This window comes from Helianthus annuus, chromosome 2, assembly GCF_002127325.2.
Source record: "Helianthus annuus cultivar XRQ/B chromosome 2, HanXRQr2.0-SUNRISE, whole genome shotgun sequence".
Lineage (NCBI taxonomy): Eukaryota > Viridiplantae > Streptophyta > Magnoliopsida > Asterales > Asteraceae > Helianthus > Helianthus annuus.
Window position 1 is genome coordinate 52151076 of NC_035434.2, and position 14822 is coordinate 52165897.

A 14822-nucleotide genomic window follows, 5' to 3' on the forward strand; every position below is an offset into this window, starting at 1 on the left:
AGGAAATAAGTGGGGGTATTTCTCTTTCATTCGGTCCTCACGCTCCCAGGTGAATTCAGGACCATGTCTAGCATTCCAACGAACTTTGACGAGCTTGACACTACTCCGGCAGGTCTTGTTAACTTTCCAATCCGTGACCTCAACAGGTTCTTCAACGAAATGGAGCGTGTCGTCAACATGAATTTCGTCGGTAGGAATGGCAACGGTATCTTGAGTTGGACTTCTCTTCAGATTGGATACATGGAATGTATCGTGAACACCATTCAGTTCAGCAGGTAAGTCCAACTTGTATGCTACTAACCCGATTCTCTCCAAGATCTTGAACGGTCCAATATACCTCGGATTCAACTTCCCACGTTTCCCAAAGCGTGCCACACCCTTCCAGGGTGATACCTTCAACAAAACCATCTCACCAACCTCAAACTCTAGAGGTTTCCTGCTTCGATCCGCGTAGGCTTTCTGCCGGTCACGAGCCGCGCTGATGCGATCTCGTATCTGTGCGATCTTATCTGTGGTTTCCTGTACCACTTCAGGACCAACCAACTGTCTATCACCTGCGTTAGCCCAACAAAGCGGCGATCTGCACTTGCGCCCATATAAAGCTTCGAATGGCGCGGCACCAATACTGGTGTGGTAGCTGTTGTTATATGAAAACTCAACCAAAGGCAAATGCTTATCCCAGCTACCGCCCAAATCCATCACACATGCTCTCAGCATATCTTCTAGTGTCTATATCGTCCGCTCGCTTTGACCGTCGGTCTGCGGGTGAAAAGCAGTGCTCAGATTTAACTTTGTGCCAAAAGCTTCCTGGAAGGATTGCCATATCCTTGACACGAACCTTCCGTCTCTATCAGAGATGATTGAGAGAGGTACTCCATGGCGTGTAACAATCTCTCTCATGTAAATTTCAGCCAGTTTGCTCGTATTATCCTTCTCTCGGTAGGAAGTGTGCTGACTTCGTTAAGTGGTCCACTATTACCCAAATAGTGTCATGGCCTCTTGGCGTTCTTGGCAACTTCGTAATAAAATCCATAGAGATTTGTTCCCACTTCCACTTGGGAATCTCTGGTTGCTGCAGAAGTCCCGAAGGCTTCTGGTATTCCGCCTTAACTTTGGCGCATGTTAAACATTTGCTCACATAAACAGCAACATCGCCTTTCATCCTAGGCCACCAATAATAATCTTTAAGATCCTGGTACATCTTATCCGCTCCAGGATGGATAGAGTACCGCGACTTGTGAGCTTCATCAAAAATAACCTTCCTTAAACCACCAAACAAAGGAACCCAAATCCTTTTCTCAAAACACAACGTTCCTTCCCTGTTTGGTACCAATATCTTCTCCATCCCACGGAGACACTCTTCTTCAAGGTTTCTTTCCTTGAGAGCTTCTTTCTGCGCTGCACGAATGTGTGAGGAAAGATCGGTCTGAATGATCATCTCCAAAGCCCTAACCCTTATGGGCTTGATCCTCTCTTTTCGACTTAGGGCATCGGCGACCACATTCGCCTTCCCTGGATGATACTTAATCTCGCAGTCGTAGTCATTCAACAGTTCTACCCATCGTCTTTGCCTCATGTTCAACTCCTTCTGGTTGAATATATGTTGGAGGCTCTTGTGATCTGTGAAGATTGTGCACTTTGTACCATAAAGGTAGTGTCTCCAGATCTTTAAAGCAAAAACTACTGCGCCTAGTTCCAAATCATGTGTGGTATAGTTCTTTTCATGTACCTTCAGCTGGCGTGACGCGTAGGCAATAACCTTTTGGCGTTGCATCAACACACAACCCAAACCTTGACGCGATGCGTCGCAGTATACCACAAAATCATCTGCACCTTCCGGTAGAGCTAAGATTGGCGCGTTGCAAAGCTTATCTTTCAATATCTGAAATGCTTCCTCCTGTTTGATTCCCCAATCAAACTTCTTATCCTTCTGAGTGAGGAGCGTCAATGGTTGAGCGATCTTTGAAAAGTTCTCGATGAACCTTCGATAATAGCCAGCCAAACCCAAGAATTGCCGAATCTCGGTTGGCGTCTTTGGCGTTTCCCAATCTTTGATCGCCTCGATCTTGGTTGGATCCACGTGGATTCCATCTCCATTCACCACGTGCCCAAGGAATTGCACTTCTCTTAGCCAAAACTCGCACTTAGAGAACTTGGCGTACAACTGTTCCTTCTTTAGCAGCTCCAGAATGGCTCTTAAGTGCTGCTCGTGCTCAGCTTTCGTCTTTGAATAAATCAAAATATCATCGATGAATACAATCACGAACTTATCCAAGTACGGCTTACAAACTCGATTCATCAAATCCATGAATACTGCAGGTGCGTTTGTCAAACCAAACGGCATAACGAGAAACTCGTAGTGTCCATATCGAGTTCTGAAGGCTGTCTTTGGGATACTCTCCTCCTGTATCCGTAGCTGATGGTATCCAGATCGAAGATCGATCTTTGAATAGAAGATTGAACTTTGTAGTTGGTCAAACAGATCATCGATTCTTGGCAGGGGATACCTATTCTTGATCGTCAGCTTGTTCAATTCTCTGTAATCAATGCACATACGGAAACTACCGTCCTTCTTCTTGACAAACAAAACTGGAGCTCCCCAAGGCGAGAAGCTCGGTCGGATAAATCCCTTGTCTAACAACTCTTGAAGTTGTGTCGACAGTTCTTGCATCTCAGACGGAGCAAGTCTGTAGGGTGCCTTAGCCACAGGCGCGGCGCCTGGAACTAAGTCAATACGAAACTCCACTTGTCTTTGAGGCGGCAAGCCAGGCAAATCTTCTGGAAAGACTTCTGGGTATTCCCTCACGACAGGGATGTCTTCGATCTTTGGCTCAGCAGCCTTCTTATCTACAATGTGTGCCAGAAAGGCAGCATATCCCTTTTGCAAACACTTTCTTGCCTTCAGGCAGCTAATAATCCTCAACGGCGTCTCACGCTTCTCTCCGTGAACAATAATGGTCTCACCATCATCGGTCGGGATACGAACGACCTTCTCATGACAAACTATCTCGGCCTTGTTACTTGATAACCAATCCATCCCTACTACCACGTCGAAGCTTCCCAACTGGACTGGTAGTAGATCTAGAGCGAACTCGCGCTCTCCCAACTCGATTTCGCAACCTCGAATCACTTCGTTAGCTTCTACTAACTTCCCATTCGCTAATTCAATCGAGTACGGAGTATCTAACTTACTAGCGGCTAAACCAAGCATATTCTTAAATTCTAACGACACGAAGCTATAATCGGCGCCAGTATCAAATAAAACGGATGCATAGCGTTGGTTTACAAGGAACGTACCAGTGACAACATTAGGATCCTGGCGCGCTTCCCTTGCTTCTATGTTGAAAACCCTTCCGCGGGCTTGGTTCAATTCCGGGCAATTCCTCTTGAAATGCCCAATGTCGCCGCAGTTGAAACATCCGGGCCTCTGCCCGTTCCCACCATTGTTTTCCGCTTGGTTGTTTCCCTGATTTCGATTCATGGCGCCCGCTTGGTTTGCATGATTGACCCGATTTCCATCACCTCCATGGTTTCCTTGGGGGCGATTTCCATTACCACCACGGTTATTCCTATTCCCAGATCCTCCTTGGCCTCCCCGGCCAGCACTAGCCCAACAAAAATCCTTCGTATGACCAGTCTTCCCACATGATTCACAAACTCTTAGCCTGCAACGACCAGAGTGATGTCGTTGGCATGAGTTGCACTTGGGTTGTGCACCCATATATCCCTTTCCTTTCTTCTTACCAACTGTATCCTGAGCTGGCGCGTTCTGCTCTCCTTTCTTAACCACCACCCCGGTGCCCTGCTTGAAGTTTGAAAACTTCCGTTTCCTCCAGATGACTCCACATGAGTCTCCTTCTTCTTAGGCTCCACTTCATCAAACTTGTTCAAACGAATTGCCTCCTCCGTAAGAGCCACACTCAAATCAATGGCTTCAGTGATAGTTGCAGGTTTGGAGGAGGTCACCATGCTGATGATTTGAGGAGCTAATCCCCAAATGAAGCGTTCAATTCTCTTGAACTCAGGTGTAACCATGTAGGGTACCACATGCGACAAATCGTGGAACCTTTGAACATACTCAGCTATCTTAGGACCTTCCATTTTTAGATGCCAGAACTCGGTCTCCAATCTCTGAATTTCAGCGCGAGAATAGTACTTCTTGCGCATGAGTTCTTTCAGCTCGGTCCAAGTCACTGCGTAAGCAGCAGCTTCGCCAAGTGTTTGGACTTGTAGATTCCACCATGATAGGGCTCCATCCAAAAATAGCCCTGAGATGTAAGTGACTTGTTGATCCAGCGCGCATTTGCTCATGCGAAGTACGGATTCTGTCTTCTCAGCCCAGCGGACAAAAGCGACAGCACCTCCGGTGCCATCAAAGTTTACGGGCTTGCAGTCCAAGAACTGTTTGTAGGTGCACCCTGCACATACATTATAACGCATGATTGGCATTAGCACTCTTGCTAAGGATATCCATTTAGGTCATGGTATGTCTTAATGACTTAGGGTTACCATGAGGTGGATTGTTGTTGTTGCCCGTGTTGCCAGAGTTGCTTCCACTCATTCCTCCTTGAGAGGCAACATATTGAGCAATAGCTGCAGCAATGACTTGCAGTAGTTCTTCCTGAGTCGTAGGCATCTGCTGTTGTTGACGTCTTGGTGGCATCTTCTAAAGATGTGTTTACGTCGGTCAGGCCATAGTAACGCGTACGTATATAGTAATAGTAATAGCACATAACATCTCATGTTATCAATACTTCAAATACTAATCATCCCATGTCATAAAAATATACACACAACATCCCATGTCATAAAAATATACACACATCCCATGTCATAATAATGTAAATAAGCAATCAAGCGAATCAAATATGATGAGAATACTGCGATTGCCATATATATCGAGACCACAACATAAGTGTATCAGTACATCACTGTGTCATACAATCATCAATCAACTAGGGGCTACATCACCCCTGTCCAAAAGCTATATCAAATCAGTGTCAAATACATCAAATACATCATGTATGTGTCAAAAGTCAGTATCATCATGTAGTCTCCAAAATGTTGTGCAATCAAAAGCAATCGCGGTCCTCTCACCAACGTCTACACAAGCAGTACTGATGAGCTCTATACAGATGGCGGTGGAGGAGGGGGAAAGTAAGTGTAAAGCAAGCGACGTAGCTGAAGCCAGTCCTCCTCCATAGCCTGCTGAGTGCGAATGACGGAAGCAACCTGCTGCTCTAGTGTAAAGAGACGAGCAGCATAATCTGGGGGTAATGATCGACATGGCTGAAGAGGAGAGTGTATCTGACCATGGCATGAACATGGTGGCAGCTGAGCTCTCTCAAGCTCCTGGAGACGCTGCGTGTGTGACTCATGCTGATGAACGAAGGACATCAAAACGTCCTCTATAGTGTGTCCCACATGAAACGGATGGTATGGATCAGTAGGTGGCATGGCTGGTGGTGTCGACCAAAGCAAAGGCTCACTGGTGGGGTCAAATGGTGCCACATGAAATGGTGAAGTAGAGGGTGGAACAGATGACATCTGGGGCATGAAGGGAATAGACATCGGTACGTGCCCAAAAGGATGGGCTGAAGAGCCCTCTCCAGGCCTCGCTGGAGGTACAAACTGGGGAACCTGAAAAGTGAAATCAACAGGTCGTGTAACAGGGATCTGAGGGGGCAAAGGTGGAACGTCCTCATCATCCGGTGGATCCATGTGGTCTGCAAATAGTGCGTGCTCAGGCTCAAGTGGAATGGGATCAAATGGGGGAGCAACAATAGGATCAACCGGTGCAACGTGATCAACAGGTATATCAGCAACAAAAGGTGGAGGAACAACAGGATCGACAGCAACAACGACATAATCGCCCTCCAAATGATCATCAACGGGCGGGTCAGCCAGAACAGGCTCAACTGGGATGCCAGCATGTACGGGGTCATGCTCGGGCATAGGATCTAGAGCAGCTGCCTGCTCAGGAGCCAAGGCAGGCTCATGGTCATCAAAAGCCATATCAAAATCAAAATCGGGATCAATAGGATCAACTGGATCAGCGGGATCCTCCATGGGCTGGTCCATCGGGATAAACTCAATTTCATGATCCGGGTCGAATCCCGGAGTAAAAATGGGATCAGAATCCTCTATGTCGTCATGCTCAAATGCAAAGCTCGGAATAGGTGCAGCAGAGGATGCCTGGTCAGGATCCGAGTCGTGTGCAAAGTGCTGTGCGCTCACCTCGTGAGAAGGTGCGGATACCACAGACTCAAAGGAGTCTGGGACAGGTGAATGTGCGGGTGAGTCCTCGGCAGGGGCATCAGCGATCATCAGAAGATCGCCAGCAGGAAGTAGGGCTGCGTCCGGGATCTCATCCTCTATAGGCTCATCCTCAAACAGATCGATATCGCCGTCAGCCTCGGCGTCAAGTAGTAAGTCATATGTGGGATAGACGGCTAAAGGAATAGGAGCCGGAATCACAACTAGGGGGTAAGTACTCAGCAGGGGGCCATCCGCAGGCTCATCAGCACCCTCGGGTAGTGCAAAGGGCTGGAAATCGTCGTCGTCCGTGCTGGTGGAATCAGATGTATGCACCTCATGCTCCGAAGATGGGAGGTCATCAGATACGATAGGTAGGGGTCCGGTGGTGTCCGAGTCACCTGTGCCTGGTGAGTCCATGTGTCTGTAACACAAGCACAAATATGCACAAATAATCAGTCATACAATCAGGTAATCACATAAGTCACCAAGTAAAATATCACATAATTCTCCTAGTCCCACTAGCCTCCCAGCCTCCCAGACTGCTTTTCCTAGTCCCACTAGCCAATTCTCCCAGCCTCCCAGACTGACTCCCTAGTCCCACTAGTCAATTCTCCCAGCCTCCCAGACTGACTCCCTAGTCCCACTAGCAAATTATCCCAGCCTCCCAGACTGACTCCCTAGTCCCACTAGTCAATTCTCCCAGCCTCCCAGACTGACTCCCTAGTCCCACTAGACAACTACCTCGATCCATTAGATCGAGCCTCGGCCTCCCAGACCGAGCCTCAGTCTCCCAGACCGAGCCTCAGCCTCCCAGACTGAGCCTAAAAATAATAAATAAAATGCGCTCAACATTTGTTTATAAAAAGGTTTTTGATCTGGGCTTAAGTGGTATGCAGTAAAAATGTTTTCGTGAGAGCCCTAGTGATCATAGTCTAGACTCGAGAAGGAATCCTAGTTCGCTATGATCAGAGCTCTGATACCAAGCTGTCACACCCTGGCTTTGCGGAAGCGTGGTTAATTTGGTGTGACTTCTTAATACCATAGCTTAATCATAACAAAGCTATATGAATTAAAAACAAATGCAAGATCATCCATTAAAATAAAAATACCATAACATTGTCTTAACGGGTTAACACCCTAACAACCATAAACTTGTTCACCAAACATTAAAAACACCAAACATAACATAAACATGGTTTAAGGACTGTGACTTGTCCAGGAAAGAGTCACATTCCCCAAACCCTGGATGACCTCGGTGACTAATGCAGCGGGAAAAACGTGCCATACCGTGCCAGATCTTTAATTCCCTGAAATACATGTAAGTTGAAAAATCAACAATAATGTTGAGCGAGTTCATGCGAAAGTGAGTAAACAAACCTTTGTATTTATCAAAAACCCTGGTATGTAGCAAATAAGGAAAAAGAGATCACCAATGGTTTGCAAGGCCATTGATATGTGTGAAGTGCAAGTAGGAAGACTCAAACCTAGCGGATTTATGCGTCGGGCACTAAGTCACCCCGAGGTCCGTTATGCTGGACCTGGGGCTGGGCTCGCTACACCCAGATAGATCTACCGCTCCTGTCCCTCGGTCCTACCATGAGGATTAATGGCCTCAAGTTTCCGCCTACCCACTCACATGATCTAAGTAACAAACCTCCTTACGCTAACCATACCATGTATAAAGTATTCATAATCAATGTAACATGTATTTCACCTCCGCAGTTTAGAAAACTGAAAACAGTTAAGAGAAAAGGGGGACATGAACTCACAGCCAGTGCGTCGCTATACCAAGTACTCCGAATGTCAGGCAGCTGTGCAACGACCTACATGTGCTAATTCTATTAGACGGATGGCCGTGCCTTAGCTTTATAGTTTAAGTTTTTGGGAAATAGTTAGACAACTATTTCGTGTTTATATTTTGCATGTACTTGGTAGTTAATCTCCTTCCCAAGGATGAGGGATTTAATACATGTGTATTTGTATTATATCATTAAGTCCCACTTAATATATTTTTACTTCTACTTCCAAAATATAAATATTTTTCTCAAAAATATTATATTTTCACTTCACATAATACTTCCAAAATAATGCGTTGACAGAATACGTGTTCACGAATAGTTCCGTATAATGCGTAAGTTACGTTTTAGTAATCGTGTGGTAATAATAATTACCGTTGTAACTTATATGTTTGTCGTGTAAGCGTTTGTATTATTTTGGGTCTTGTTATCATTCGAAATATTATTTTTACTCTAAGAATAATATTTATATATTTTCACAAAATAATCATAAACAGTGTTGTGAAAAAAATATATTTACCAAATATATATTTATCACGTTTAGTTTTGTGAAAATCCCACCTCCGAATATTTGTAAATAAAGTCGTGGCGAAATATATTTTGAAAACATATCAAAATAATTCTAACACTTGTAAATAATTCTATGTGTTAGGTTTTTAGAAAAATTTCGCCAGAGTTTCCCCTGTAACTGGAGGTGGCCACGCTTTCAAGCGTATCATTTTCTTTTACCAAAATCATTTCAACAACTTCTTGATTCAACCAAACAATTTCCGACACATCAAACTAGTCGACAAGTATGTAAAATCGCCTAATCACATGAACTTGTGGTTTTTCCGAAAACTATAGTGTAGATCCCGTTATATTTTGTGGATCTATGTGTAAAATAACTTAATCCCGTAAAAACCTCGTTTTTAGAATAAATCATCCTTTACAACTTCCCGTCATCTTTCTCAAAGATTGATATTTTGTCGAAGCTTCTTATTTCACAAGTGTTTATACACTTGTGGTTTGTAAAATCATATTTGTTAGTGTGTCATCCATCTTTTATAAAACATGATTTTCTCGACACTTGGTTCTACGAAAATACCACTTGCAGATACGTAGATCCGCTAGTTTTAAACACTATTTTACAAGTAAAAATACTTTTACACAAGTTCATGTTTCTCGTGTGGTAGAGTTTCACCTTTTAACCCTTGTACCGATAGAAACAAGCTTATGTCAAGATCCATGATCTTAACAAAGTCGGGTTAAACGATGATCCGAGCTACCACTACGTAGATCGGGCCTAAATAATCACCATATTTAAACACTACAACTTTTACACAACTTATGATCTTTTAACCAACAAGATTCATGTTTTAGTAAACTTTAAAGATTCAAAAGATAAGTTTCCGCATTTTAACCGTTACAAATCTTATTAACCACCTTAGATACGTTCGAGAATGAGTTTTAAGTGTTATACCTCTAGCTCGGGGCTAGGGAAGAATCTAGGCGAAAAGGTGGTGGATAAAAGCAAGGTAACGAGGTCCTTCCACTTTCGTTTGCTCCAAGACTCCTAGTACGTGACCTTGAACACTTGTATGTGCTTGGAATGGATTGAACAAGATCGAAAAATGGATGTAGGAGAGGGAGAGGGTTCGGCCGAGAGTTGGGAGGAGAGGAGAGGAAGAGTGTGTTGGTGATTGTGAAGTGATAATCTCATGTGTAAACACAAGTATTTATAGGCAAACTCAAGTCCCATAATCCCTTGGTTAACATGTCTTCTTGATTTGAGACAAGATCTATTATTATAATCAAAAGGGTACTAGTCTAGTTACAAGGGGACCGAATCGGCCCAAGGGGGGGGGGGGTCATTTGGTTCGATTTCAAGTATTTAGTTAGAGTTTAGTTAGATTAACTAAGTTAGATTAGGGGTTAACTTAGTTAGTTTCATGCTACGCTTTAACGCGGGTGTTAGGGTAATCAGGGACCCTAACTGGCTTAGAGTACGTTTTAGGCACATCCAATCATTATATCTTATTCCTAGAGACGCAATTCTACAACCCTTGTATCCCTACACTCGCTATGGGTGTAGTAAAATAATTCTGGCTCATACAGGCCTTAGAGGCAGTGTCTGCCTGATGCTGGCTTTATCAGCATGTTCAATAGGTTATCCGTTCTAATGCTACTGTGCTTTAGTGCATCATGTTTGTCACTAAGGTTCAACGTGTAAATAATGTAGTGACGGAAATCAAAGTATGATGCAGGAATATACAAGTGCTAGAAATCAAGTAGCAGTTCATTGGCAATTTCAGTTAAGCACAGTAATTAAGCAGCAATTATTTATTAATTAAATCGTACGGATACCTGGTTTAGTGAGGGTTGTCACATAATGAAAATGAACCAAACTTCAATAAGCGTTTGTTAAGCTATTCATAGTGCTCCATTGGTGTTGTAGAAATGGTCCATTACAACTTTAATTAGTGTCTGGACTTTGTGTTCAAGACTTGCATAAATTCGCCAAAATCAAGAAACAATCACACAATAATTATATTTATATCAAGTCTTTATTGCATCGGGATGGCTGATTTTGTTTTTGGGCAGAGTTTATTGATTGCCCAGTTTTTAAAACAAAATATTTCATATCAAAAGCCTTTGGTAGAAATGCAAACAATGTCATGATCAAGAACGTGTTTTTAAAAAAAAGAGTAAACGTGTTTACGGGTGAAACTGGCCAGAATAGTTTTGGGTCCTACTAAAAACAATTGGTTTCAAAATGAATGTGTTTTGACTCGTGACGCACCTAATCATTTTTATTTATAGCGCAAAAACATAATTTTAAAAAATTAAAAATTAATGGGTCAACCCACCACGTTAACCCGAACCCAAGATTTAGCGAAACCTGTTTAGACGGAACTCAAATCCGCATCTCTAATCCGTTTTTAGTTTGTTTGTATATGTGTGTATAGGATCGCAAAACCTCAATTAATAATTTAATTAGTTACCTCATCAGGTTTAACCATGAATGCGTCCAAATCCACTCCAAAATCATATAGTATAGGATTAACAGAAGCAAGCTTCATAGAAAGGAGCTGAAAAGTAAGGATATTTTCTATAATAGTTGACGCACATACTATAAAATTTACGGTAAGAGCAACTTACAGTTTCCTTTAAAATGCTTGTTAATCTTCATTAAACCTTGTACAAGCATATTTCTAGCCCCATAAGAGCGTATTTCACAGCCTTACATGGCTGTATAACAACCCCCATAGAACAAAAGTATTCCAGCCCTATACGGGTATAATTCCCAGCCCTGTATGACTGTTTTTCGAAGCCATTTGCAGCTGTATTAGCCAGCTTTATGTGCATGTATAACAGCCCCTGAACAGTCTAAAATAGATACTTTTATTCCAGCAAATTTAAGATAAAAATGTTACTATAATTCTATGCAGTTCAACAACAATTTTCACATTTTAATAGGTAATAAAGAGTAAACTTCTGTTTTGCTCCCTGTGGTTTGGTTATTTTAACGGTTTTGCTCCAAACCTTTGAAAATAGCCATTTTACTCCCTGATGTTTCGGTTTTTTGCCAGTTTGCTCCCCGCCTCTAACTCCATCCAAATTGTTTATTTTTCCATTTTGCTCCCCGCAGGGAGCAAACCGGCAACAAAACCAAAACATCAGGGAGTAAAATGGCTATTTTTAAAGGTTTGGGGCAAAACCGTTAAAGTGACCAAACCACAGGGAGCAAAACGGAAGTTTACTCGGTAATAAATTATACATACTATTAAGCAAAAGACATTTGAACAGTCATTTACTACTTTGATGCAGTACAGTACAACTCGTGTTATGAGTGGTTCAGGAACTCATATACTAAACATAACATATTAAAATCTTTCAAGAACATGATAATCATCCTTCAATAACCACAACCCAAATAAATGTAATGCGTATGCTTCATTAACTAAGGGTTTCATACTTCCCTCTATTCTTTAATGCTCCTCTATAATGTTCTTTTCCTTCTATTGGTTGACTTCCTATAAAGTGAATGTGTTGTTAATATACCATTCACCCAAATGTGAATTCTATTTCTTTGGACAACTTCACATTTGAATTTTATCACACAATATCTGAAAAGCCATATTGATACGATTACTGAATCATACATGTATATACCTGTGTCATCAGCAACACCGTTTTCTGGATCCACATCAGATTCTAAATCAGAACCCCAACAATTTTTCCCGTCATCAAAGTCACAACGAAGTCCCAAAGATCTCGTACTGGACCTTTGCGTCACTATCCTGTTCTTTATTTTCCTTAAAAAAATATATGACCTTGCTAACATCAATATCCTTTTCTTTTCTCTTCTTCTTGGAACCTTCATCTTTGCTCTTTGCAACCTTTTTTTGGTTTCTGCTCAATGCCTTCCACCAAACCTTTTGATAATTCTTTTCCAGCCTCAACCTCATGTTATAAGAAAGCCATTTTTAATTTGACCTATTTGAGACAAAAAAAAATATATAGATTTTAACTACCTTAACTCATTTAACCTACCTCTCTTAGAAAACATTTTCATTCGACCCATTTGACATTAAAAAAAATACAAATATTATCAATGATAAATATAATTTCGAATAAAACCATTACTGCAAACTATAACTAAAAAAAGAACATTTAATCTGAGATCAAGAAACACTCACTGGGACAATATCAACTCCAAGCTGCATAAAAGAAGTAATCAACATAAGACTTTGATGAAAAATAACTCTAAATGCTTAAAGAACATATAAAGATCACATACAACTTTTGTTTCCAGATGGATGATCTGAGATCAGCAGCAACAGTTTGCAGATCCTCGGCACTGCTCTTGCCATCCCAGAATGATTCGAGAGCGAATTTCAATTCATATAACTTAATCATACCAACCAACAGCAATTCACGTATAAAGTTTCAATAAACTTGATCCTTATTCAGTTGTCCTAAACCATATAAATCTAAACTTGATCAGTTGCGATCCAATCAGATAACTAATATTAATATGGATCATTACAAATTCATTCACGAAAAAATTAGGTTCCTGCAGTCACAAACCCTTCACCCCTTATCATATAATGAAACACATGCTTCCATATCAATACATAATAAAAAAAAAGATAATCAGATCAACATATTGAAATGATAAAAGCGAAAAACAAACCCTAAATTCTAGACCGAAAGCACCCAAGCCCGTAGAAAGATTGAACATAAATGTTGAGATCGAATAAAGAACTCATCCTCTATCGCCGCCTTATGCCGTATCCCCAAAAAAACATAAGTTTTAGGATTCAAATGGAACCGGCGATTAATGGAAAAAAAGCTGGATCTTCAATCTTCGATCCTATAACACATTCAAACAACTTAATCAAACAATAAAATCAAACGTGAAATATTGTGACGTCTATCTAACACATAAATCCGAATGATAAATCAAAACACATGGAACGGCTACATAAGATTAAAATCGAAAGTGATGCCTGCGAGATGAAGATCGAAGATGACTGAGAAGAAAAACATTCAATCGATTGAACTTCAAATAACGATGAACCTAATCCTCAATACTGAAAATAAAAACATAAAAACAAAAACATAAAAACGAATAAGGAGAGAAGATTGTACCGTCGAGATGAAGATCGAAGAAGACAGAGAAGAACAGGGCGGCTGTGATGTAGAATGGAGCGGAAGAAATGAGAAACCCTAAGCACGCTTAGGAGGATGGATAAACTGAGAGAAAGAATGAGGGATTAGGTTTTTAGAATATTTATATACCCGGGTAAAAAAAACGGGTATGGATATCCAGTGCAGGATCCGTATAAAAATATCACTTTTTCCCACACTTTCCCGCCAAAACACCAAAATGGTTGCACCATGTGAGGACACGTGTCCCACATCTTATTCATATATAATATACTAGGTTAGAACCCCGTGTATTACACGGGTTGAATAAATATAATTTTATATACTAAGTAATAAAATAGTTACATCTTTTAAAAACTCATAATTGCACAATTTGAATAAACACATGTCTTAAATCCTTTTAATGAAACAGTTGATTAAAATAAATATTTTCATTTTAATATGTGATTATCAGTTATCCTTGTCCTTATCATCAAAATATAAAAACAATTACAACTACCAAGAGTAAATTGCCATTTTAGTCCCCGAGGTTTGTTTCAAATTGCCATTATAGTCCAAATAGTTTTTTTTCTCCTTCGGCTGCCTGACTTTTCCATTTTCTTGCCATTTTGATCGCATTGCCTAACTCAGTCTAAAAATCTGGTTATAACCAGGGGTATTTTTGGCATAAATGTTGTGTAGTGATAACCAGGGGTAGTTTACAACATAATTTATAAACCTCATAATAGTTTAATGCCAAAAATACCCCTGATTATAACCTGCTTTCTAGACTAAGTTAGAGAATGTGATTAAAATGGCAAGAAAAAGGAAAAGTCAGAGACCCAGAGGAGAAAAAAAAATATTTGGACTAAAATGGTAATTCGGACAAAAACTCAGGGACTAAAATGGCAATTTACTCAAACTACCAATTAAATAAAATCTTTGTCTTTATAAATATTTAAAACACTATTATATTTTTTTAGATTTTAATAACTAATATATGATTATAATAATTAATATATTATTATTAGTTATCTTTGTCTTTATCATTAAAATCTCTTCTACAAATTTTAAATTTAAATTTAATATTATCAATAATTGAATTTCCATAATAAATATTTAGAAAAATAATTA

General features: G+C 40.8%; 1 protein-coding gene across 11 annotated transcripts in view; it reads right to left on the minus strand.

Moving 5' to 3' along the window:
- Window positions 1-13815, minus strand: part of LOC110903370 — a 45330-nt gene extending 31515 nt beyond the window's left edge. For 2 of the 11 annotated variants that reach the window (XR_004885789.1, XM_035986524.1), the window contains exons 1-3: window positions 13692-13815; window positions 12838-13413; window positions 12210-12533 (exon numbers count right to left, since the gene is read on the minus strand). Coding sequence is in view for 1 of the 11 variants with exons in the window: in XM_035986524.1 (XP_035842417.1) it covers window positions 12210-12420 (211 nt within the window). In the remaining 10 variants the exon portion in view is untranslated. Of the gene's footprint in view, window positions 1-10422; window positions 11126-11195; window positions 11424-11834; window positions 12071-12199; window positions 12534-12837; window positions 13414-13691 lie in introns of those variants that run through there. The other 9 variants (XR_004885800.1, XR_004885801.1, XR_004885797.1 and 6 more) reach the window with 9 other exon arrangements.
- Between the last annotated feature and the right edge of the window lie 1007 nt (window positions 13816-14822).